This window comes from Calypte anna, chromosome 18 (assembly GCF_003957555.1).
Source record: "Calypte anna isolate BGI_N300 chromosome 18, bCalAnn1_v1.p, whole genome shotgun sequence".
Classification (NCBI taxonomy): Eukaryota; Metazoa; Chordata; class Aves; order Apodiformes; family Trochilidae; genus Calypte; species Calypte anna.
This window is the reverse complement of record NC_044263.1, coordinates 4,117,810-4,144,983: the sequence shown is the minus strand read 5'-3', so window position 1 is coordinate 4,144,983 and position 27,174 is coordinate 4,117,810. Positions and strand designations below refer to the sequence as shown.

Here is a 27,174-nt window from a genome sequence, read left to right as displayed (position 1 = left end):
TCTGTACCATTGTTCCAATGTCTGAAGTGGAATAACATTTTATTTCTCAGTAATGAGATTCCTTCATGCAGGACCCATTTTTAGTAATAGATCTAAGGACAGAGAAGCTTTTATTTGACATCTTAGAAGTTCTTGGAGGGCTGTAATTGCTGCAAGTACTTAACTTACACAAACCTACATGTGTACACAGGTTAGGATTCATTGCTGTAGTGTCTAAGCATCTCAGTCAGTAAGTACTTACTTTTACTGCCCTGAAGGTTTGGGGAGCAGACATACAATAAAATAATGACCTGTCCATGATGAATACACTGAGTCTGTGGCAGAGTTGGTAATTTACCCAGGCCTGCTGAAAGCTGAGCTAAGTTTTTAAGAATGAAGACTTATTTTGCATGGAAGGAGGTGCTGGGATGAGTGTGTATGTTTGCACCATCCAGACCATTTCAGCACAGAATTAGCTTACTGACCACTTGTTCTTCTTCCTTAATTGGGTATTTATCTAACATTTGACCTCCTTTAGCATACTCAGGCAGTCTGAGTTGGCTTTCCCTAGGATGCAGTCTGCAGCTCTTCTATTCAGGCAGAATTCCCTTGATATTAGCTGTGCTCACTCTGGAGCAGGGCTGTAGCTCTTACCCAGGCTAAATCATGGCTTTTTAGACAAGGAGCAGATTTTTACCAACCTTGTCATGAAACTTTGGGAGTTTTGCTTCAGTGAGGACAACAGCAGCATCCTGAAAACAAACAAGCAAAAAGATCTGTCACAGAGGTTTGTATTAAGTCCAGCAGGGAAAAAACACACATCAGGAAAACTCTTATTCTCAAGAGATACTGTTCCAGCATCACAGATTCAAGAATCTTGGAGCATGCAGCTGTATGGATACTGACTGGAGGCAAACAGGCAGTGTGAGTACAGAAGAGACTTGACTGCAGTTTGTGTTGCTGTCTCTTCTAGGAAGAAGAATTACTTTCCCCTTCCCACCTGTATTTTTCATTCCTAAAGCTTCAGAGTCTCATTTTTCCTGTGGTAGCAGCTTCCTGCCATTATGGACTTGAGTGATGCTTCCACACTTTTCTGAAGGAAGCTGCTGGTGTTGCTGTGGTTTTATGGCTTCCTTGACTCTAGAGCAGTAAATGCCTCAGCTATATTTGTAGATTTCTATAGGTGAGGAGTCAGTGATTGTAGCTCAAAGCACCATCAAAGGACAACAGGAAGAGAGGGTGATTTTTTAATTTTTAGAGCAAATAATTTATTCAAGGAGTGACAGATTGCCTGTCCTGTCTGAGGCACTGGCCTGCAACTCCTGTCTAGCTGTGATTGCCACAGATTCCCTTTGCTGTCAATATGTGGTTTATCCAAGCATAAAATGAACCATCAGACCACATCTTAAGAGATAGTGTGTTAGATTTGAATGGCCAGGATGAGGAAGGCTTTTGGCTGCACCTGATCACAGATGCTATAGGCTTTGGTCTTGCAAGGCTTTAACTCAGCATGTTGTATAAGCACTGAATTTATATCTCTATTATATGAACAATAAGATATTAATAGCCCACGTAGTAAGTATCTTTTGGGGCATGTGTAGGCTTTCCTGTTTGAATCAGCTGAGTAATTGACTGTGGGATATAGGCACAGAAAAATGCCTGAAAAACAGAGAAAGGCTAGACCTACTCTGCAAGGTCAAATATACAAAAATGTAAAATTTACTTTTATAGTGTTAGAGAGTTAGTGCAAGAAAGAAATGTCCTACAAACAGAGTATCCTATGTTACAGGGAAAGTTTCTTTTCAGAGCCAAGAGAAACAACAGAAAATCATGAACTGAGAAGCAGTTTTTCTGGAGTCTGACATTGAAAAAGTGAGTCTGCAGTTAGCAACTCCTTCCTGACACATGGCAAAACTTCTGGCAGAGCTTCCTAAAGCTTCCAATCTCTACTGAGTCCCTTGGGATCCCTTGTAAAACTCTGCAGCTCCCCTTGAGCTCAGCACTTCTCTTACATCATCTTGAGTCCTTTGTTCACCCACATTCTGTAAACTGATAGTAACAAGGACACAAACATTACCTTCTAATATTTCTTCCCTTAAAAAAAATGTTACTTTCTGTTTCTTTAGCATGAAGATTGACCCTTGGCTGGTGCCAGTGCACCATTCATTGTGCACAATGCACTAAGAGTCTTCTTTTGGTTTTAATTCCTATTATTTGTTCAGTTTTATCCCAAGCATATGCTGAGTGCTGGGGCAGCAACCTTTAAAAAACCCTTGTCATCATTATCTGCAAGTGTGGCAGTAATTCAGTTATTGCAGCTTTCCATAATTCTCAACAGTGGAGCAGTGTAAAGAAAAAGGGAGCAGTGAGGCACATGATGGGAGCCAGAAGCAATTTAACCACAGGAGTTTATCATCAAGATACAAAACACCCTGGAGCAGGGGAGTTGTCTCCTCTGCCAGCTCAAGAATCTCTGAATGCTGGCCAGGTAGATGGTGCCCTTTTTTTTTTTTTTTTTTTTTTCTTCTTCTTTACTGACAAAATATTCCTTTCTGTAGAGCCTTGGTGCTTCCCCTGATCTCATTGCTGGATGCTATCTAAATGAAGGAGCAGAGCTGATGCTGTTCCAAAGAGACACAGAGCCTCCCTCTATGCAGGGAGGGTTCAACAGGAGACCAAAGACATTTTGCAGATAGTTTTATTGGGCAGCCTCTGGTTTGGTGCATATATTTTTGAGAGGCATTTTCAAGGCTTCAGTGATGGCTCTTTTGAAAAGGGATTCTTATTGCAGTGAAGAGCAAAACCATTTTGTAAAGTTTGGGCAGGAAGTGATGTGTCCTGTTCCATTGCTCCTTATCCCATCTAAGCCTGCAGAGCACACATCAGCCGGGGCATGTGTGCACACAAAAAAACTAATTCCATATGCAGTAATTCCACAGCTCATATTTCTGCTCAGGAACAACCCTACTTTCCACCAGCCAAATCTCTGTTTCAAAATCTGCCATTCCTGCTTAGTCCCTGGGCCCAGTGCTCTTTGCAGTCCATCTGTTTCTGGGTAAGATGAGAAGGTGAAATCACACTCCAGGAGAGAAAATTACCTTTCTGTCAGATATTATCTTTTCAATAGTGTGTACAGTGAGAGACAATACAGAGAATAGTGTGTGAGTGAGAGAACACTGAGCCCAGTCCCTCCCTGAGGTTCTTACAATACCAGTACTAATTGGTAGCAGTTGAATTGGGCACAGTTCTAAAACAATGCAATCCCATTGTAGCTGTGCACCTTTATTTCCTTTCTCTTTGTGTTAGGCTTTGGATATTGCTTCCATTCAGCCTTCTAACAATTAAGATTCTAAAGATTAAGACATTCTAGACTGATGGCTAATAAGGATGAAGAGTTTAAGAAATACTGTAACATGATGCACCCTTTTACAGCTTCTGAGGCTGGAAACATCCTGCATTTCCTATGCACACAGGCTTTGCATTTCATCTGTTCCTTTCTACACTAAAATGCTGGCTAATTAGCATTTCTTCTAATGTCTTTCCCGGAGTAGATCAAAGTGCAATGTGGATTTCTACATGTAATTTTATACAGTGAAAATCCCCTTCTTTGCAGTTTGAATGATGCATTTCTGTATGGGGAGCTTGTCCATGATGTGGGAACAAGAGGCATGAGGGGGCTTTTGGGCTATTGCAGTGCCTGGAGCTGGCAGCTGCAACAAGGCACGGGGGACTTGGAAAATATGAACACTGCTGACTCAAGAGTGTTCTGGTCAGGAATCTGTCTGCTTGAGTGAGCTGATGCAGCAAGCACACTCTCCTTCCCTCAGCCCCTGGTAGCTTTGCTCTTGGTGGGGTTCCTCACTGTCCTCTTGGCATCATCTGTCCTGCCCCATGCTCTGCCACCACTGTCACACTCTGCTTCTCTGTGCTTCCCTTGGCCTGACCTCAGAGCAGTCAGCTGCTCTCAGACCTGGCAAGCTCATTTCAGACCTGAGAATTATCCTGCCATAGTGAGTGGTACTTACTGCACATTTCCTCCTCTGGGGAAGGATATTATCTTCCAGCCACACTATTCTGAAAGGTTAAGCATCTTTCTCTTCCAACTAAGTGGAAGATTGTTCCTTTAATCATACCCCTCTGCCTGATGTTTGTCGTCTTAACTAATGCGTGTCTCCCTGTGCTGGATTTATCCAATACTCATTCCTCTCAGGATTTGTGTCAAAGCATTAATTTGCCATGAAATTTCCATCATTCAGTTTAATTTCAGGACTGCTGCTCAGACGTTTGCTTTTGAGATCAGATCTCAAGACCTACATTCCATCTTCTGTGTCTGTGAGCAAAAAGCCAAACAGATCCCCTTTTAACAACCGGGTTCAAAACTGGTATCAAAAGACTGGGCTGAGAGCTGAGGATGCCCAAATTGTGCTACTCTGGGCAGGTCTCTGGCTGGTTCTCAGACCACAGTCTAAACTGTTTTTGAAAGTAGGTTTCTGTGAACCACAGCACTGTGTTCTGGTTGGATATTGCTCCGTTTTATGCATTCAGAAGAGAAAATAACACCAAAAGCACACAGTCAGGAGTAACACTTGCTTTGTATCTTTGAGGCTAAAAATCCACCCTGTAAGGATGTTGCTGAGAAAACTGGGTGACACCCTATCTCAGGAATTTGTCATTGCACTTTGCTGTGTTTTTCACCTGTGAATCAGAGAGGTACAAATGGAGAGGCATCATATGCCTGGCAGGTTGCTCTGATTTTGCATAAGCTGTGCAGTCTGGAGTCACTGCCTGGGTTTCAGCACAAGCCTACAGCACTCCTGTAGCAGTGGCAGTAGCTTTAGTTCTGCTTTGGTAAATCTTCAGAAGCTTCTGCTTGGCTTTGGGCACTGTGTTTTCACTGGTCCAGGGGATGTCTGAGCTGCCTGCTGTGACCTACCTACCAGTCATGGTTCAGACTTGCTCTGTTCTCCCCACCCTCTCCAGCCTCTTCCTGTTGGTCTTTGGTATTTTGTTTGTTCTTGGCATATGATAACACCTCAATTAAAATGTGACTGCAGATGTGTCAGCAAAGAAGGCACCAAGAAAATGTTGGCTGATGAGCTGGCACTGTGTGCCCCACCTCTCCCCAGTTTTGCTTCAGAAAATGATAATTATTCCTGGAGTAGATCCCATTTTACTGATGTCTCACAACTGGAAGGCATGAAAGCCATTATTCTGTGTAAGCTCCCTTTATGTAGTCATGAGAATGAGCACACGTATTGCAAGCTGCAGAGAGGAAGAATATTTTCTCTGAAAATGAATCCATGCAGCATCACTTGCTGATAAGCCTGATGTTACCCAAACATCATCCTCATTTTTTAAAGGCAAAGCATTCTGCACTCCCAGGACCAATTGCCTTCTGCACCTTTTGAGATCTGAGTGTTGTGTGCAATGTTTGACTTTTGCTAATGAACAAGGGATGATAATGGGCTGTGCTTCATTTCAGCTTGTCACAGCCTTTGCTAACAATTTTCTTTTTCAGGAAGCCTTGGGTTTAGTTCTGGTAGAAGTGGAGGAGAAGGTTTTAATGCAGCTCTGCTTATTTTAGCTAGTGAGTGAATCAGTGGTTATAGGAAAACAGTTCAAAAAATTAACCCTTTCTTTTAGAGCAATAAGAAATTTACTTTACAGTAAACAGATGGCTTTGGCATATTTTTAGCCTTGCTCTCTGTTCCCATGGTGCTCCAGACTGTGTGGGATTCCCCATAGACTGTTGTAAGATTGGTAGGCCCAGCCAGATGTCTTGTTTTGCAACACAGCATCAGAGGAATAGAGGGAAACAGAATCCTGTTCAATTAATCTCTGTTTAAGTAACTTTAAATGAGAGGTTCTCACATATGAGATCATGGGTGGTGGGGGAGTCTGTAGAGAGATGTTGGTCTTATGATTCTACTGCTTGCTCATTGTCAGCTGCTACATTACATTAGGAGAGACAAAATAAATGAGGAATACAGTTCTAGTGGTGTCTGTATAAGCAGCTGATGCATCCAAACACGTAGAGGGCACAGGAAAAATTCATTATGATTTTGGTGGTCTTTGGCTTGCAGATAAGATGGGGAAAAGCACTTTCTGTGAACAGTCACTTTGGGTTGTTTACATTTAGGAAATCTGTAGTGTTGAGCTGTAGTGCTGAGAAATCAGAAGGCAGACTAGCAGGGAAGTGACAGAGGGTGGAAAACCCAACAGCCCATAGCATGGACCAGCTTGGTGCAGATTTCATTGCTGCCTGCTGTATCATCACCTTTACAGGGACCTTCTAATGTGGATTAAGTATTGCCATTGCCATTTTAAAAAGGGGGGTCAAAGCAGATGAAATCTTTTGCTGGTAACAGCATGCAACTGGTAAACTTGCAGCTCTGACCCCTGTGCCACAGTCCCATGGTCGCTGGGTACCATCTCTTTCCCCAGCAGTGTGGATCTCCCAGTCTGGACAGTTAAACCATCCTGCCCTGGAGGCCAGGATCTGAATCCCATAGCTCCTGCTCTCATCACTCCCATAAGCTAAGAAGAGGCAGTTCAGCTCCCTTCTCTTCTGTTTGTCACTTCTGGAAAGTGCTTCAAAGCTTCTCTACCAGGCACAGACAGGTGAGGCTCAGCAGATGCAGGAGCACTTGCTGTCCCTGCATTTCTGAGGGGCAGCAGCTGACCCCCTGGGTGAGTGCTGCAGATCCCCAGTGCTCTGCTCTTCCTGTTTCAGGAGTTCAGCTGCGTTCCTGTCTCTCACCCACCTGAGTCGAGGTAATGCTTACAGAGGGCATTAATAACACATGAACTCTAGAAGCTTCTCTTTCTCCTTTGAGTGCACTCGCCCACCTGCAATGCTTCTGAAACCACAGCTTTCTTTCACTGCCTTTGTAGTTCACTGATACATTTCACAAACTCAGCAAAAAGCCACTCTATCTGGGTAATTATGGGTGGTTTTCTCCCATTGGACCAAGGCTCCACAGACCCAATTCGTATTTGGAAGAAGATGCAATTCCATGTATTGATGCTAAATCCTTTGTGGTGGAATCCTTTGAATTGAATCAGATTTTTTGCTTTGAGGCACTGGTAGATTATGGCTTTGACAGATTTAGGAATTTGTTCAAAGTCAAGGCCAGGACTATTTGACAAATTCACATCTGTCATTTAGGATACAGTTCCAAAATCTGCCTTCTAGCTGGTAAATTGTTTGTCCCTAGTTAAAGCAGAAACTGGATTAACTATTTCTGTTTACAGGAAACTTACAGACAAGCCAACTTTCAGGCTTGAAAGTTGCTGGTTGGGTACCAAGGGACGGCTGACGCTTGAAATAAAAATTCAAAGCAAATTCAAAGCCATAGTTTCCAGCAGTGATGTATGTTCCTGCATGTTTTGGGATCAGACAGCAGCTGATGGAAATTCATGATGCTGTTTGCAGTGGTATGAATTATTTACAATAGACAGCCTGCCAGAACTGGATGGGGAGGGCAGGCTGTTTGTTGGACTTGTGATTCCTAAATGCTGGCCTTCCCCTTGTGACAAGGAACATTGGTGCTTCATGTGCTTTAGGGTGAAGTTCAGGAAGAGCATCAAGTCACGTGGTGTGATGTTCTGAAATTCTAATCCCACCCTCCAGCATTTACATATTTAATCTCCTTTTGCTTTTTTTTTCAACATTTCTCAGAAATGCTCCCACATCAGGAGTTCCTGCCCAAATGTCACTGCTGCAGCACAGCCTGACCTTTCCTGCAAGTCCATGTCTTACCATTCTTGCAGCTCCCAGGTGTTTCCCTGCTTGCACTTCAGGGCAAGATGTGCTCACAGACTCCTGCAGCATGAAGGTGAACTGCTGAGATTTGTGTATTTCAGATAGCATCTTCTGGCTGTGACTTGGATTCTACTGTAAGATTTGAGTGGATGGAGTCAGTGTGGCATTCCTCAGAACTCAGTTACATCTAAATCAGACAATTTTTCCTTGTGCTAACAGAACTTCTGTGTTGGTCAGTTTTGGAAGAAAATCAAATGAGGTCAGTAGAGGTCTGATTTTCTTCTTGCCTGGAGGTGGAAGCAGGGTTCAGTTCCAGTCAGAAAATCTTTGCTGGAAAAAATACCCAGCTGTTTTGGCAGCATCAGCATTGAGGCTGGCCAGGAGTCCAGAGGGGGTTCCTTGGCATGGAGGTGCCTCTGTAGTGAACTCACTTGCAAGAAAAAATCAATTCCAATGAATCTCCTCTGAGGTTTGTCAGTGACCTGTCCTCTCATCTTCCTCTACTCCATCTGCTACAAAAATCCTTTCCCTTCTTAACAGTCATTCAGATGCTTGATCATGTAGAGCATGGTCATACCCTGAGGTACTGTGAGTCCTGGGACAGCAGGCATGCTCAGTGATGCTGGGAAGGGAATTAGCTTGAGCAAAGGCAAACTGACAGTCCCCTTGCCTCTCATTAGAGCAGCAGATTGCAGTCCCTTCCCTCCCCTGCACATTTTGGTATGTGCCTGGGACTGGCTCCTTGCTCTGTATCCAGCTTATCTTAGGCTCAGGTTCCTGTTTTGCAGTCTTGGCAGGGTGGCAGCTGCTTGGAGTTAGATGAGCATTTTGTCCCAGGCAGTGTGGCTACAGAGGACTTTGCAAGGCTCTCTGGATTCCCTTCCTGCAGTGAAGTTCTGCCCCCTTGGATGTAGAAGATAGGAGGGGACCTCTCAAACCTTCACTGGAGCAGAGCTGGGAAACAGAAAGTTAGGTTCTGCTGTAAATTCAAAGCTACCCCCAACACACGGGTGCCTTTAGATAACATACATAGAAACTTTGGGCTGCAGAAGCACTAAGCACACCTAAGTGCTGAGTTGAGTAACTTTGCCAAAGCTCAAGTTTTTCCTCGTACACAAATGGCACCAAAATCAGAAAGTTTATAATATTTCAGTAAGCTCACTGCCTCTGCCTGCTGCCCTCTTCTTGTAAAAGTTAAGATTACTAGATGGAGTTCAAAGAAAGATCTCCTTCCCTTGTAATATTTGGGACACTTTGAAGTTGGTACAAACACCAGGTCTTCTGAAAACTTAAGAGTTGTGTGTCAGGGCACCATCTGAACCCTCTTGTTGAAGGAGATGAGCAAAAGGGCAGCACAGCTGACTGTATCTGTGGCACAAACCCAGCCCAATGCACACTGGATGTAAAACCTTTGCAATAAATTTTTGAGCAACCTTGGGCTGACTGTGGATTTGTGCCTTGGCTTCACTGACACCAGGATTTCCCCTCTGCTCTCCTCCTGTGTCTGGAGTCAGCTGTGTTACTAATTCAGGGAGCCAGCAGATGGTTCTGCAGCAGCCTGGCTCTCCAAGTGTTACACCTTTGACTCAGTTACTGTGTGGCAGCCAGAACTTCAGTTTTGAACTATCTGATGGAAAAATATTCTGTGTTACTTTATTGTCCACTGCTTTGTACTGCTGAAATGCATCTCTGCCTTGGTGAGTTTTGTTTTCAGAATTGTTTCTTCCCACTGAAACTTGTTCCTTTATTTTTGTTGTAGAGTTTCTTTTAAAATGTTCCTAGCTTACACTTACCTGTCAGAAAGCAGCAGGGAGCAAACATCTCTTTGCAGCACAGTCCTATAGCTGGGGAACCCAACAGAGAGAAGGCAAATACTCTGGCTGAGGTGACCTGTTATGACATTGGAGAAACACCTTTGCATTGAAAGGATAATCACCCATTACATTGTTTGTACATTGTTTTTGTTTTTCCTGTTCCATGTGTGAGGGACTTTGTGCAGAGTCCGGAGAGAAGAGGTGTTCATCCCCAGCCCAAACCACTGTCTGAAGGTCATTACAATGGCCTATGATGTTAAGTTTAGTAGCACATGGTATGTTCCCTATGCTGATAGCACTGAATTCTGGTAGCAATTGGTTTTGCAGTCCTGTGTCCCTTCAATGGGATCAGCAAAGGAGGCAGAGCCATGAGCTGCAGGGGCTCAGGGGTCTGACTCTGCCCAGGACTGAGTTCCATGGTTGCAGGAATGGGCTGCATTCCTGTTCCATTAGTGGGGCTGAAATGCTGCTGCTTCTGCCCTTGCTGGCAGCCTGGAGGCTGTTAGCTGCAAAAAAGGTTTCCACAGCAGGAATCCTGGCAGATAGGCTGACAAGCCCTAAATGTTTCCCAAGGCCATAAATAAGTATTCAGAATTCAGAAAGAAGTAATCAGAAATTACAATTTCTGATTAATTGCTGGGAGCCAACCCTTTCTGGGAAGGAGGTGGATAGGACACTATTTCCCTACAGAGTGAAGCAAAAGGATGGGTGACACAGTGTAGACAACAGAAAAGATTTAGGGGTAGCCATAATAATATGGTTTATTTAGCCACAGCTTTAAACTGAGCTTAATTTTAAATAGTGCCTTCAGTCTGGAATTAACCATGAAGAGCTTCTTGCCTTATCTCAGAAAGGTGCTGGCAAAAATGCATGATCAGGTGCACTACAGGCTCAACATTGCAAATATACAGGGATTTCTATACAATACATGTGTGTATATTGATACAAAAACTCTATGCATGTGTCCACCTAAATGTAGTCCCAGCTGATCAAATTCTGGTAGTCCCTGACCTGTGATGGGAGTGATTAGCACTGGCTGAAGATGTGATCGCTAGTAGAATAAATTCTACCAGGCTGTTCTGTAAATTCTTCATCATCTTGTGCACTGGTGTCAGTTATTTGCACTATAAAATCTAACTGAAAATCAGAAAAATTACATTTAGAGGAAACTGGGCACTGAAGCACTTTGCTCAGGTGATAATTTCATTTACCATTAAGACATTGCTTATACCTCAATGTGAATGCATTCTGTTCCTCCATAATACACACACCTGGGTATATACCATTTAATTTGACTTTTAAAATGTAATTGTATATGGCTGAGCAACTGGTAGAGCAAAATCATTGGATCAACTTTGAGAAATGAACTTAATGTGCAAGATTCAATGAGAACACCCAGTGACACTGCTGTGTTATAGCACAATATTAAGTACCACAAAGGCTTGCCAGCTGGCTGCAGGAATCTGTACATTAAAACCTAAAACAATTTCTTGCCTCTTAGCAAGAGACCTACAGTAAATTGGATTCTCCAAAGCAACCCTGCAAGCATGTGAAGTAGTATTTGCTTACATTGCAATGATGGAAGCTTGCCATTTGTCAAAGAGAGTTACAGGCTGATCTGGTAACCCAGAAGATTGGTGTCTGGTGAGATTTTGTTGCTGTATCCATGAGGGGACAGATGCTCAGCCTAGTGACACCACCAAGGTCTTCACCAAAGCCTCTGGAGCTGAGTTGCACCAGCTGACACATCTGCTGTAATTTAAGCTACCACAGTGGTCAGGAAGATTTTCAGCTGTAAAATCGTGTTGTTCCCAGCCTTGATGGGGTGTTTGCTTTTGCTCTTTTGAATGCACCCAGAAATAGTTTGAAGAAAGGAATTTCTGTCACCACTTCATCTTTCCCCAGGTTGTTTGTGCAGGTGGGCAGGGATAATGGTGACCCAGCTTTCCTGTATCAAGCGTGCCTCTACTTCATCTGTTTCAGTGAGGATTTCCAGCTAGTCTTGTATGCATTAAACACACAAAACAGGTCCTGGTGAAGTGGTTATGTTTTGGAAACAGGAATGTGTCTTCTGCTGCTATAAATTAGTGGGGGTACAGTAATGGCTTGTGATAAATCTGATGATGAGTGGTATGACAGCTGACAGCTGGGCTGTGCTGCCTGGCTGGCAGGACTTGAATTTGTGAAGCCTTCTGCAATAAAAATTTTAAGAAGATTTCTAACTTGTCTTGGGCTTTGAAATCAGGTCCTTACTTTTCCTTGCCTGTCTGAGCAGGACAAATTTTCTAAGAAAGGAGAGAGGAAAGGATTCAGTGTAAGGATCAAATTGTTCCTTTCTCATTCAAGAGATTTTTTTGTATTTTATTTGGTTCCAGAATTTTGGTTGTGAAGAAAAATTTTCTCATCCAGATTTGCTTGTTCTAAATGAGGCCTTTGGCTGATCATGGCATTTATTGGCACAGAGAAATGGAGCTGAAGGCAGAAGCATCGTGTGCCCACATAAGTGCATTGTTTGCACAGCTTTAAGAAACTGCTAAGGTTTTGATAGCAGGTAAAAACCAACCAAACAAAACCAACAAAAAAACAAACCCACCAGAAAATTTGGAAACTGGGTCATCTGGATTCATTTGCTGCATATCTTCCCAGCTGGGCTTTTGTTGCTGCTCAGACTGACATATCTGAGCTCCCATTGTAGTCACCAGGATTGTGCAGCATCCTACGTGCCTGCTGTCCTTGCCTCCTACACTCATCTTGTTTATGTTCCAGGGTGTCTGGGGGCCCAGATCAAGGCTGCAGTTGTTGTGCAGCTGACTGTGTGGTTGCTTACCAGCAGCAAGAGACTGCCTCAGTCTCAGCCTCAGTGAGGGTACCCACTAGGTACAAGAGGAAAAGGCACAGGGACATGAGGGGCCATATACAGTGTCAGGCAGATATTTCTCACAGAAAGAGCAGCTTGTTGGACTGTTCTGCTTTTCCCCTTCTTCAGCTACTTGTTTCTTATTCTAGACAACACAGCACGCAACAGCCTCTCCTGTCTAGGCTGCCTTCTTCTCTCTTTCCCCAACCCTCCTGAAAATTCTGCCAGACCTTTGGGGCAAATGCCAATTTGGTGGCTGTGTTTAAATTCTATGTAATCTCCTTTTATGTTGAGTAGTGATCAGAAAGGCTAAACTGTGAGGTTGAGATGATAAGCTGGGCAGCTAGCTCACAGATTCACCCCTTATTAAGTTCTTGAGATTCGTGCAGGAGAGTATTAACGCATCCCAGCTGCAGAAGTTTTGTCAGAGCATGTGCCTTAGTCAGCACCAGGCATGGTTTATCCTTTGCAGAATGATTTGTTGGCTGATTCAAGTGAACATTACATGTATTCTTCCATTTGGGGTCTTCAGTGAAAGATGCAGGCCAACTGAGCAACAGATAATGCATCAAGCTTATTGTGTATTTTGTGATCTTTTCTTTTAGGTGGAAAAACTGGCAAAGTATTTGGACCCAAATGATTTGGGAAGAATCAATTTTAAGGACTTCTGTCACGGAGTTTTTGCTATCAAAGGTATGTGCATATTTCTTAAAAATAATCTACTACAGTTCTACTAAGGTTTCTCTGACTGCAGAAAATGTGATGATAAAAGGTATCCTCTCTTTCTTACTGTGGTTATTTGTAGTGACAGTAGGGTAACTTCAGACACAGAGTCAAAATATTTTCCCTTTTTGTTCATCTCATGTATCAATAGTGAGCAATGCTAGAGTTTCTACATCCACAGGCAAAGTGCATTGGTTTACTGTTAGCTTTTCAAAACAAATGTGATGTGGTTTAAAGACAAATGTAGCAGGAGAAAGAGTAGCTTTGTGGTTAGCAGGCAATGCCAAGGTTTGATACTTTCAGGTTCTTGGCTGGTTCTGCTGTTTGTTTACTAAAGGAAGTTAGAGAGCCCTTGGGCTTTAGTTTCTCTACTAGGAAAGTTAAGACTATTACACACTTCTTGAAGTATCTGCAAGGCAAAGCTAATTCATGTTTTCAAAGTACTTGGGGGCATGTATTGGAATGAAAAGGGTTAATTACAGGTTGGCCATGCAAGCCCTGAAGGTAGAGACCAGGTAAGCCAACCCTCTCCTTTGCAAGGAAACACAGTCCTTGGCAGAAGTTATAGATGTTGTTATGCTTTATAGCTTAGCCAAAGGGCAATGAAGCCAACAGCAGAGATTTTTGCCATTTTGCTGCTGATTAGTTTTCTAGCTTTATAGCAAAATACTCCAGCCTGTCCTTTTGCAGACACACAGTATGTCCTTAGCAAAGTGCCAGAGTGCTGTCACAGCCCAGAGACTTCGCTTCAGGGACGGGGTGAATGTCACACTGATCATAGTGTGGTTCCAGGAGGAGCCTCTGGAGAGTCTGCTGTGGTGAGATGATTATGGAGTCATAATGATGCAAGAACATAACACCACAGCCATTTAAATTAAAGTTTATGGCAGCAGAGGACACTGAATAATTATATACAATTACAGTTTCACGGGGACACCTTCTAAGGTGACACTGATGTGCTTGAAGAGAAGGCCATAGAAGGCCCAGAGGGGAAGTTAATACATTAGTGTACAGACATTAACATCTCTACTAAAGGTTTTCCTTTTCCAGGAAATGCTGTAGCACACTGAGTCATGGATTAAATAAGACAAAAATTCTGTAAACCAGCTGGTCTGAAGATGGGCACAAATTCACAAAGTATGATCAGAAAATTATAGACATGACCCAGAAGAACTTCTCTTCTGTAATAATTGTGCCCTTGTTCACAGTGAAGGAGTGGGCAGCTACAGTTCCCTTACTGTGAAGGACTGTCCTCAGGACAACCTGTTTTACTGTTGAAAACTGAGGCAAAGAAAGTGTTAAATACCTCAGCCTTTTCTTCATCTTTGATAACTCTATTCCTGCCCATGTCCAGTAGAGAATGGAGGTTTTCCCTGCCCCTCCTTTTGCTATTGATGTATCTGTAGAAGGACTTTTTGTTATCCTTCACAGAGGTGGCGAGATTCAGTTCAAGTTGTGCTTTTGTCTCTCTTTGTCACTCCAGTCATGGGAGTCATCCCACCACGTTTCTGTGATAGCGACTCCATCACAGCTTTCCTGCTGCACGATGGCTTCCAGCTCCTCCTGTTTGTTGCCCATGCTGCGTGCATTGGTGTACCTGCACTTCAGCTGGGCTGCTGATTTGGCTCTTAACTTGGGCTGTCCACCCTTGGGCTCCTTTCTGGAGAGCCCGATTTCAACCCCATGCCCCTTCAAACCTAGTTTAAAGCCCTCCTTATCAGCCCTGCCACCTTATAGGCTAGAGTCCTTTTGCCTTGCTAGACAGATGAAGCCCATCTGGCTGGAAGAGACCAGGTTTGATGAAATTTGGCCCATGGTAAAAAACCCCAAAGTTCTGCCAGTGGCACCAATCCCTTAGCCACCTACTGATATGATGGGTTTTCCTACTCCTCTGGGTGGGGCTGGGTGCCACACCCTTATCAGGTGATGGGCCTCACCTGAGGCCACCAGCAGACACGTGTGCCGCTCCTCGCAGCCCTTTCAAGCCCTCTCCGCAGCGCTGGGATTCATCATCTTCAGCTGCTGGGTAGCAGGAACTGTGGGGAAGGGCATGCTGAGGAGTCACACAAACAGCAGGGGCCTTTGGAAGTGATGGAGAGGACTTTTTCAAGCAGAGGTGTCCGTCCCAGAGGGAAGAAGTGTGTTGGAACAACTCATTCCCACCGTTTCTCTTGGGTGAAATATTGGACAGGCAGGGGGCTTTCTGTATATGGAAAGCTTTCCTTCTTTTTCCTGTTCCTTTGTGGGTTACAGGACTTTGCCTCAGCATCAGGGCAAATCTGAGCCCTGCTATCTAGGCTGCACTCCCCACAGAATGAGGCTCTGACAGAGACAGAGACAAGCTTGCCATCAAGTTTTAAGCTTTGCAGCAATTTCACCAGAATGCCAGAATAAGGTTTTACTCCTGTTGAAGCTGCCCTTTCTGTCTGCACTTCATGGCTTTGTTTCCCAGAACTGTGTCAGTCTGGAGAGCAATTAACATGAAGTAACACCCGAAGCCTTGTAGCTAACAGCTGTGTCAAGGCCAGCAGTCTCAGAAGTGGCACTAGTTACACTTTGAGAGTAGCCAGAACATCATTTCCCTTTGATTTCAGCCAGGTCAGTGTGGGATCCATTGCTTTTTGCTCAGAGGAGTCAATTACTGCTTTTCCTGTACTGAATTTATTGTACTGATCCAGTAAATATTTTCTGCCATTTGTAATACTTAAAGGCTTGAGTGGAACTGTAATTTCTAATATGCTGTGCAGGCTGCTTGGTTCCACTGTCAGACACGTTTGCAGGACCAAGCTCTTGGTGTGTTCAGCAGGCTCTAATTAAGTCTGACCTTTTCCTTCTATTTTAAGATTTCTGTTGCCTTTTCAATAGTCTCTCTGCTTTGATATTCCACTAAAAAAATCCCTAATCTGACAAATAAAGGGTGAGCTCCCCCTACTGACCTTGGTTTAGTAGCTCACAGAGATGAGAGGTTACAGCACAAACACTAATGCGAAGTTAGAAGATAAAGGCAAATGTATTCCAACTTTAAAGTTTATTTTAACCATGAAAACAGCACTAACCCCTGTGTACTAATGAGAGGGTAGGGCCTTTCACAATGGGAGAGGCTGAGGCACATCACCACTGAGCATTTCTGCAGTAATGAGTCTTTGTACTTAACACTTTTTTCAGCCATGTAAGTAGCTGTCAGTTTTATCATTTCCTGGAAAAGAGTTATAGCAATCTTGGGACATGTTAGTGCAGAAGGTCCCTAAGATATCCAGGCAGAATTCCTTCACTTATTTGCAATTATTACCTATGGACAGGCTCCAGCCTTGGGTGCATACTGGTGCACAGCTTGAAATACTCATCAAGGCAGTTCTGCAAGCCTAGGCAAACATGTGTCTTCTCTAGAGCAGAACTGGTAGCAGAGAGCACCCTGTGTCCCTGACTAGACTGCTCCCTCTACAAATTACTGTCCAGTGTCTTAATGTTTCTGTATTGAGATTTGTCAGAGTAAATCCTGGTTTTTCATTGTTTTCTGTCTGGCCTGTGACACACTAATTTAGCTCACTGGTATTTGCCAGGCTGCAAGCCTGGTACTAGGAAGACATAGGCATAGTATTTGAGACACTCCAGTGTCCCCTCTTTATATTATGTCCTACTTTTGAAGTACTTGGAAAATTCAAATTATCATTTAGCTAAGGGAAATTTAAAAGAGGGAAAAAGTCCTGCTGCCTTTTGTCTGTGTCCCTCCTGAGATCTTGATGCTTGCTTCATCTACTGTGTGCAGGAGACAAGGACATCATATTCATCCCCCCTTTTTTCAACCATCTGGTGGTCACCTTTTCTGCTGAGGGCTCATTTCTTTTGTAAGGAACTCCCCTCTATAACCACGAGGTATTTTCACCCCTAAATATGTTATTCCCTTATTTTAAAAACAAGATAGCAAATCAGCCAGCAGTATAAACCTGTGCAGTTCACACTTTCTTACATTATTCTTTATTACATTATTCTTACACAGACAACCTTCAACAAGACAAGAGGACACAGTCTTAAGTTGTGCCAGGGGAGGTTTAGGTTAGATATTAGAAAGAATTTCTTCACGGAGAGGGTGATTAGGCTATGGAATGGACTGCCCGGAGAGGTGGTAGATTCTCCATCCCTGGAGACATTTAAAAAAAGACTGGATGTGGCACTCAGTGCCATGGTCTAGCAACTGCTCCGGTGGGTCAAGGGTTGGACTAGATGATCTCTGAGGTCCCTTCCAACCCGGCTAATTCTATGATTCTATGATTCTATGATTCTATGATTCTCTTTCCTCTGGCTCACCTGCCTTGTGAATGTCACAGCCAAATGTATTGCCTCAGTGATGGGATGGAGAAGAAAATTACTGCTGAATAGTTACTGCTTCCAAGTAAGATAGTGTGCAACACATGCTGAGGTTTCACACAGTTTAGGCCTAAGGCTGTAAAATGGTTATTCTGAAATAACCTGGCCTGATATTACTGCCTCCTGCAGCTCACCCTGCCAAGTGAGGTCACTGGTAATTAATGGGGAATGAGGCATTTGGTGATTTCAGTGTTTCTGTATTTGTCTCAGGTTTTGAGATGAGGGAAAGACTGAAGGAAAGTCAGATACTGATTTTTCCAGCTGTTAGTGTGACTGTTAACAAAAACAAGCACAGAAGCTAAAACTCTTGGGTTGCAGTGCATAGATATTTGCTTGTCAAGCATTGTATGCTCTGTGGCAGAACTCTTTTTGGAGGGGAATTAGTGACATTTATATATGGCCTCTTTGTCACTTATACCAGAGAAAATCAGAATCAGCTCTTCTGACACTAATGTGCAGCACACACTGGCTCATGCCAAGCCTGAAAATCCAGTGATTGACTTCAGAGTTAAAGGTTGGTCAGGGATGGATTTCTGTTCCACAGGATAGTTTACCAAGCCAAGCAACATCCAGTTTTCAGTTTCATCACAGTGTTGTATATCCATGCTGAGAGTCAGGATTAGTGTAATTGCACTTAAATAAGTGCCACATGCTGAATATGTGCTCAACTCTGAAGGCAGAGCTTTGTTACAGCTATTTAAACATATTCAGGAGCCAACTTTCAAGGTTTTGTGCATGCAGATTAGCTACAAAACTGTTTCTTCCTCAGTTGTCCATGCAATCTCTGGGAAGATGGATGAACTCTCAGCCTAACCATTTGCTCTCAATTCTGTTTTTCAGGCTGTGAAGAGTTACTGAAAGATGTCCTGGCTTCTGAAAACCCTGGGCCTCCACACTATGAGTCACAATATGTTGATTACTATTACCAGGTAAGAGAAACACTGATTCTGTTTCATGTTAGTGGGCTAAGAAAGCATGTGGAGTACTGTGATTGTAAATGCTGTTGTTTCACTTAGCCTATTGACTCTTCTGGATGCATAACTGTTTGCAAATCTGTCATAACTGGTTTAAGCTGCATTTAATACAGAGCTGGTGTGAGCTGGTGTGAGAGTATTTAGGATTTGGTTATCATTGCTCTTACGAGCCTCAGGATTTGCTTGGCTGTGAAGGGAGACATCCCATACAAGCTGGCTGGCACCACACAAGTGGAAAACACTGACATTTATCTAATTAAAGCAGTCAAACTTTGTAGGTGAACAAGCCTTCAGAGCCATTCTGCAGATAATAAGCAGGGACTCACAGCTGCTAGGAAGCAGAAACAATACAACTTTGGTAACCTTGAGAGTATTTTGGGTAGTGGGTATAGAATATTTTCATATCATTAAAGGTCTGCATCTGTATACTTAATCCAGCAGTTTGCTCAGGCTAACAAGCAGGACAATATTCAGTTTCCTTTCATCATCTTTTTGTCTCTCCTTCATTTTACTTTTGTTTTAACCACCTCCACACATGTAAAATATAAAATTAAAGGTACAGTTAGTGTTGTACATTCAGATAAAGGTTGTGTGTCAGTGGCATCATGGGACTGCAAGTGATCCTGAAATCAGCAGGGAAAGCATTTTACCTTCCCATGTGATGAAGCATAATAAATGTATTGAGGAAAGACATGATAAGCATACTTCCATGTTACAGAACTTCATGGTGTTTTACAGAATGGTTTCCACTATTCATGCAGAAAGTAGAGCCATTTCCTTCACCTCAGTGGAGAAGTCACAAATGCCCTCCAGGGCTGCTAACAGGAGGGCAAAATTTGGTAATAAACTTTCTTAATAAGAAAGAGTTGTGTGTGTACATTGACTCTTTTTGCTTGATGAAAATAACAGGCTGGGTTTAGCACCTGGGCTGTGGCAGGCTCACAGCACTATCACTCTGTGTGGTTCTAAACCCCTGTTTTTTCCTAACTGCTGACAGATACCCACCATGCTGTTGCTTGGTTACCTTAATAGATATCATAACCCAAACTCCCTGTTTTTCAATAGATGATAGAGGCTATAAAGTGAAAATCAGGCTCTCTGCAAACATTGGATGTTCCCCTGTTGTTACACAAACTTTGCAGGCTGCTTGTGACACTCTTTGAAGGCAGGGGCATGGTCCCTGTGTCTTTATTCCTTGGAAATTCCTTGGGCTGCAGACTGCTGCACCCCTGCCACCTCTCCTCCAGGAGAACCCGAGGGTGGGAGCTGCAGCTGCTGATCCTGAGAGAGTCTGATGAGGTTCCTGTTTGAGTTCCAGATTTCTGGGGAGAGGAAGGGGGCAATGGGTGACCCTTCCTGTTCAGAAAGAGTTGTTCTGGCAGTGCTGAGCAGGCAGCCTTGCTGATCACCCCTGGATGGGACTTCTGATGTCCACCACCCACCCTGTGTGTCCCTGCCCTGGGCAGCACCATTGCAGTGGAGCTCAGCAGAGCTCAGCACTTGTGTTTGCCCACTTGAATTGGACCAATGCAGGATCTGTGCAAACTCAGCAGAACCGGGTTCTTCTCCACCTGCCCCAGGGCAGATGAGCTGTCGTGGTGGGGGTAGGACAGGAAATATTGTACATGAGGATACATCCCGTGCTTATCCCACTGCTTCTCTGCACAGCTGCCTGCCAGGCGGGAGCGATTCATCTTGAAATCGCCAGCTCTTTTAGCTGCAATTTAGGAGCTGTTCGCTAGGTGTCATTAAAGACTTGGAAAAGGCTGCGAACCGCCTGCACTTGCTTTAAGGATCCTTTGCTACAGCAGAAAGTTGGAGATTTAGATCTGATGAGGCAGGAGAGAGAGAGGAGAGCTGAGGCCCGGGTGGATTTGGGATTATCACCATTGATGAGATTTATTCCCTGTTCCCAAGGAAGCATAACCAGAAAACATATGAGCTCTCCTTGCAGCTCCCAGACTTTGTTCAATGTGAATTCCTGGAGATGTAATCAAGTTTATGGGCAGTTCCCAATGGCACAAATAGTAGTCACCTGTCTAATCTGATTTTCATCCCACTATACTCTGCATGTCTGTCTAATTCTCAGGTGCATTTGAATTCTCAGGCAGCAGAAGGATACATCTGCTGTGATGGCACAAATAGGTATTTTAAAAAGGAATGCATCTTTTTTATTCCACCCAAGGGGGTGTTCTTACTCAGAGGCAGGTACTGAGTTGGTTCATTGTTATGCTGTCTCTGGTTTCATAATGTGATTTGTGAGGAAGAGGGGGAGATTTGCCCTTGTCACTTGTTAGTTCCCTGTCCCCTGCTTTAATTTTTGCTTCCCCTCCCAAGTGCCTACTCCCTGTATTGCTTCCAAGGCTGAAGACACAAAGGTAATGCCAAGAAATGAGATGAAATGGTTGGAGCCACAGAAAGGTGCTGAACTGATCCAGCTGTTTATGAACAGTGAGTCAAATGGGGAAGAAGAAACTGCCAAGCCTCCAGCCTGTAATTGCAGCCAACTGGATGGAATTCATTTAAATTGATACATAAAATCCTCTAATGCCAGAAGCTTGGAGCATTTGATTTAACATTTTCTAAATGGTCTGCTTTTACTTTTTTTTCCCCTGTAGTGTAAACAAGAACAAAAGCCAACAAGCTTTTGATTTCCAGAAACTTGGTCCAAAACGGTTTAAAAAATCCTATTTTATATGAAATCTCAAATGCAAAGACCTTTCTGTGGAAGGTTTCTAATGTTCTATAATGAGATGCTGTGTCAGTGAGATTTCAAGTGACTGGAGAACTCCTCATTTAAGCTCAAGGCTGTTCTGGTAGGATACACAGAAAACAAAGAGCAACACTTGGTTATTATAGGACTGTGATTAATGGGAAGTCTCCTCCTGACTTCCATCAGCACTGGCTCCATATGCAAAGAGTATGTTAGCACATACAGAGAGAACTGTTCCAACTTAGCAGGATGGGTTTGCAGTAAGGAGTTAAAAGTTACAGAGCCTCTCAGCTCCAGGACCTATGAATAAACCTTCCCCCTCTGTCTATGAATTCAGTCTGTTGATTTGTTTAAGGTCTCTATTGTGTTCTATTTGAGGCACTGCTTCAGTCAAGTGCTGTTTATTGGTATAATTTCTGTCTCTTACAGCCTCTAGACAGATAACAGAAATGCTCTGAAATTGCCAGCAGCCAATTTATGGTTCCCAAATTCCTTTCACACTGTTTGTTGCTAGCTCAGCAGCTCTTGTTTGGGCTCCAGTTTGAAGGGAGACAAGACTCCCTAGTGCAGGATTTGCTTTGTGGCCAGCATCTGGTAGCACTTCAGAGCCCTTGGAGAGCCTTTTGGAGATGGTGACCAACAGAAAGTCCACAGCTGAAGTATGTGTGTGAAAACCCAGACCCAAATTCAGGCAGCTGATACAAAGCAAAGTGCCTGTGTCTCCAGATCCCCAGTGGCTGGCTCTGGGCCTTCCCAGGCACCTAGCCAGCTGGAAGCACTAGCCACAGGACTCAGGGGGAATTAAAGTGGCTGCATTTGCAGCTCCCTGCCCAAGAATTGCATTGCAGGCCCTAAGAAGCAGTGACCTAGGTCTAGGTGCTCTTCTATTTGACTGTCTGCATTTGAGGAAAGGGAATCAGCAACAGGAACTGTAATTTTCAGTTTCATATTTTGGCTGTTCATATTTGAAGTAAGCCTGAACCTAGAAAAAGGAAGGAAAGGTGACAGAAGCAGAGGATGTGAGTGGAAGGTAGCAGGGTGCCTACTTGAGTTAGATGCTTGTGAAGGGATGGACTGTGTATTTTTTACATGTTGTTGCCTTTTCATCTGAACTCAATGCCCAAATCTCATACTTGCAAACCCGGTGGAAGAGTCTGTTGTAAGGTACAATAATAGCAGGGTCCTTGTTTTTAACAAGGCTGTATCTTTCTTATTAATTGTTGCTGTACTGAGTTGTGCTTTCCATTTTTTTTTACTGCTTTCACCTGTAAATAAAAGAGGGAATCTGCCACTTGACAAGGCACAGGATGATTGCTGCCTTTTCAGTCTGTGTGTGTTCGCCTGCCTGCCAAGTGATTAATTACACTCTATGAACAGCAGAAAAATTGTTGAAACATGACAAATAAATTGTGTTTGCCTCTGGGATGGAGCTGGGACTACGAGCTGATCTGCTGCTCTGAAAATATTTTCAGTAGCAATTAGGAGTCCCCCACTGGCTTTTGAAAATGTTTTCCCAGAAGCTGCTTGAGGTTATCTACTAACACCTGTGTCAGAACAGAGGGGGTCTTTCCACACTGGAAAAAGACTGTGATCCAAGTGGATTTTTCATGAGGCTGTGGAAGGGCACAGCATTCTGAGACATCTGGTCTGAGGAAAGGTGAAGGGCTGCTTGCATGCATCTCCTGTCAGCCTGGAATTGCAGTTACTATCTCCAGTTGTGCTTTTGATATAACCTCTTCTGATATTTACTGAAAAGCAAAGCCCAGTAAAGCACTGGATATTTTACTGAACTCAAACTTGCAGTTTGCTTTTCCTTGTTGTTCTTATCTTAAATGAAATGTTCCCATCTGAAATGTTGTTACCATCTCCAGGGATGGCCTTTTGGGAGACCCAATGTAAGGACTGGTCCCAGGCCCTGCTGAAAGCAGTAGAAAGACCCCAGCAACAACACCTTGGACTTTTCCTGAGGTGACTGTCACCTGAATCCCCTGCTGGATAAAGCACAGCTGCATGGTTAGAGGAAGAAAAAGGTCCATATTCCCAGGCAGGAGTGGGCAGGACACAGGCAATACACTGTCTGCACCAATGAAAAGTTTATTGTAACCTCTAAGGGCAGCACTCTCAGCAATTCCTTTTTTTTCCCATTTCTTTCCAAGCATCAGGAAGCAACATTAACTACAACTGCTGAGAACCCCCCAGTGAACAATTACCAAGAGCAATGAAGAGCTCAGCATGACCCTCTTTGGGCTTAATTTACATGGAAATTGCCTGCTCTTACCTGGCAATATTCTGAATTATATTTTTTGTGTTTGTGCATACAAAGAAAAATAAGTGTCCTTGGTACAAAACCCACATAAAAATAATCTACCTCTCTGGCTGCTCAGCCTGACAATGAAATACTGTCTTAAAGAAATCTTGTAGAGACAATGAGAAGTTTTGCAGTCAGGGCAAAGTAGAGATTTTCCAACAAAACAAATGCTGACTCCTCCAAAAAAAAAGCCATAAAAAAGAATAAGGATTATTTTCTTTTTTCAAAACCAGTTTGAATTTTTGATTTGGGTGGAACGTTGCACACTGACATTTTCAAAGGGGACAATGCTTTTTTCCTGACTTGTTTTTGCTCAGTTTTTGTATAAAGCACACATAAGATATTACAAAAGAAGTGAACACTCTTGCCGAATCAAGAAGCATTTCTTCTTTTGCTCAAAATGTGTTTTGGATTTTCTTTTGAGGAAAGTAAACAAGGTTCTGACCTTCTCATCCTGAGCTGGGCCAAGAAAATAGTTTGAAATCTAAGAGCACCCAGACTGAGAGAAATGTTTTCCCAGCCAGTTGGTGCCACCAGCTCCAGATGCAATCCCACTGTCTGAGGCCAGCAGGAGACTGCTCAGGGCTGGGGGGTGACCTGACAAAGATGTTGTTTGGGTTTCCATAGCCCTCAATCTGAATAATCTCAGTGCAGTAGCATTTATTCAGACAGTGCTGGGGTTTGGGAAGCTGGGTTGATGTTTGTGTGTTAGTGGTTTTGCACAAATTCTGCCAAGTAGATAATTTAAAGCACTTGGTCTTGCAGGTGAACCATGGGTCTCCTGTAATAGAAGTTTAAATCAGAGGGGGACCTCATGTTATTCACTGCCCACAGAGAACTGTCTGAGTCAAAATTTACCATTTCTTAGGCTGTATCTGGCTGAGTGGTTTGAAACTGCTGGTTCTGCCATCCTTGCTGTAACTCAGCAAGAGAGATGAAGTTTCAGCAGTAAGTGTGCTTCCAGGTATCTATAGGAAAGTCACCTCGTGTACTACCTGTGACTCATTTTTGAGTATTTATTTCTGTTCTGTAGGGTTTTGTGTAGCATTCATTTGAAAGCCTGTCACCTACATCTTTGACAGAACCTCTCTTTAACAGGCATTTTTGTCATCCCTATTTTTTTCTCCCCAAGTCATTATCTTTTTATCTACTGATGCTCTGACTAAGCACAGTTTTGGGGATGGCTTTTCTGGAATTTTCAGTTGCCATGGCAAAATATTCCTTCTGTTCCTCTCTCTCCATGGGTAAGCCAATTTAGGCTGTAGCTCAGTCTTTGAGTAGAGGATGTGAAAAAAAGTTGGGTACTTTCTATCAAGTAAACCTCATTTCTGTTGATTCAGTCCTTCAGGTAAGTTTGGCTTTGTGGTTTAGTTCCTTTTTGCCTTTTCTTTGCCGTGTTGAAAATCTGTCCCCTTCAATGTGTGATGTGTCCTGAACACAGCATTCTTCAAGCAAGATTCAACATAAGTAAAAAAAATGTTACAGCAGTCACTGTGTACTGTACTCCTGTGACAGAAATACAATTGTGCAGTCAGAGGGTGGTGAATGATAAATGGCCTTTGGGGAATACCAAAGTACCTGTAGTAAAAATATCTAGATAAGAGGAAGTGCATGTGGTGTTTGGTGGGTTTCTTGTGTGATGAGAATGTCTTTGTCCTCCAGTTCATGAACTTGAAATTGGTTCTTTTTTTCTTTCTTTTTATTTCTATTCTGCTTCATATCTTTTCTCCTTGCTGCATGGGGAAATGTGTGCTGAATTTATGGAATATTTTCAGTGGGAAGGCAGTGAAGTTAAAATACAGGAAATTTTATTTTAAGTAAACTATTGATTTATGTAGGTTTATTCTTTCGTTTGTTTTTTTTTTTTTTAGTCAGATTAAAGTTCTGTGAGACCTGTAAAAGCTGATTGATAAAGTCAAGACTCCAGTTTATTATAAAACTGTAGAGAATAAGTCAACCACAAAGAGATGTTCTAGCTAAACAAAACCAGCAGAATCCCTCATTGCATAAACAAACAAAAAAGGTTTGATTGCTTCTTTCCTGCCTTCCAGCCTCTCTGACCAAACCAAGAGCAATGGATTTTTTTGAAGGCAGCTTTTCTTATATTTCAAAAGAAGAGCTGCACATACTGCTTGGAATTCTCCCACTTACCTGAAAAATTCCTCCATAGGTGAAATCTTACAGGAATTGTGTCTGTCACACAGCTGCCACTGTACTGCCCACAGTATTTTAGGGTTCAAACACGTGATTTCAGAAGCCTCAAGAATTGCCACCAAGGAGCCCCTTGCAGTTCATGAGGTTGCTCAATACTTTTCCTGGTTATGAAATCTCTGGGACACCTTTCCCACTCACTTCTTGTCTCATTTATTACCCAGCCCTTGCAATGTCCAAGATCTCCACAAAACTGTGTGGACTCTGGGCTACCTGCATCCCCATTTGGGGGGTGCTGCACAGGGAGGGGGCTGGGGCGCTGTCCTCCCTCAGAGGAAACAGAACTGTTTAAAATTAAATCATTGTATTCAGCTGGGATCAGAGAGCTAAAAATTAGATCTTGATTATCTTGTCTATTTTTAGAAGCTGGAGAAGAATCCAAATGTCATTATCTTTTTTCTACCTATTGCAGAATTTCTACCTATTGGAGAACATATTTGTCTGGGTGGAGGCAGGCTTTTCCAGTGCTGTCACACATCTGGGCTGCAATAAGCAATTTGTAACTGAGCAGGAAGAAAAAGTAGGCCAGCCTACAAGAGAGTATCTAGGAATTACTCCTGAGGGATTTGTGGTACAATGCTTCCAGCAGCTGAAATAACAGCACAAAATTGTGATTCAAAATTAAGAAGAGATATGGGCTATTTGACCTTCTTTCAGTCAGGGACACGGAGGCCCTATCTAGAAAAAGGATGCAGAGAATTGCAGCTTCTGTTGAACAACAGCATGCCAAGGCTCTTGAAGTTCATCCTGGTGGAACAGAGAGATAATTTATTTTGGTTTGACACAGCCCATGCAGGACCTGGACTGGTTTCAGAGCTGTGTGTAACTGGTCGGACAGTGCCAGCAGGTCTGGGGACTGCTCCCAGCTGGGCAGTGTTTTGGGGTAGAGTGAAAGAGTCCAAGAGCTACAGTCTGAACAGGTGAGAAATAAGCTGTCAACTGTTACATTTCTAAGTTTACAGAAATCCAGGTAAGATTAATTAGGCACCTGTTAATTAGGAGTTTTGCTGCCTGGCTTACCTTTTTACCCAGGCTGGTACTGTAATTACCCAGCTGACTTTAGGATCAGTTGGGGAATGGGCCATGAGATGGAGCAGTCTGTTGAGGTGGATGTGTACCCTGGATGCCAGGCTTGTTTCGATACTTGATGTTATGATAAGCTCCCAGGAAGGGGAAGGTGGAATAATGTAACCATGGCAACGTTGATGCAGAATTGACACAAATGCTGACGAGTTTGGGGCTGACAGTGTGAACGTGGCCACCTAATCTCAACCCACCCTAGGAAGTGTGTGGGAAGGGAGTGCATTAAAATAGTCTGAGTTAGGGAAAAAATAGGAATATCAAAATGTTGATTCCTTGGAGCTTTTGCCAGTCTGTGTAAATAGGACTGTGATAACAAAGAATTTGGTTTTGCAAGAGATTTGTATTTGTTCTTAGCTGTGGACCCTGAAAGCCTTATTTTAAT

General features: G+C 43.2%; 1 protein-coding gene across 1 annotated transcript in view; it reads left to right on the top strand.

The window, feature by feature from the left end:
- RAB11FIP4 (RAB11 family interacting protein 4) overlaps positions 1-27,174 on the top strand; it is a 98,639-nt gene that overhangs the window by 17,361 nt on the left and 54,104 nt on the right. Inside the window, exons 2-3 of the mRNA XM_030461916.1 lie at positions 13,021-13,108; positions 18,344-18,432. Of these exons, the coding sequence (XP_030317776.1) occupies positions 13,021-13,108; positions 18,344-18,432 (177 nt within the window). The remainder of the gene's footprint in view (positions 1-13,020; positions 13,109-18,343; positions 18,433-27,174) is intronic.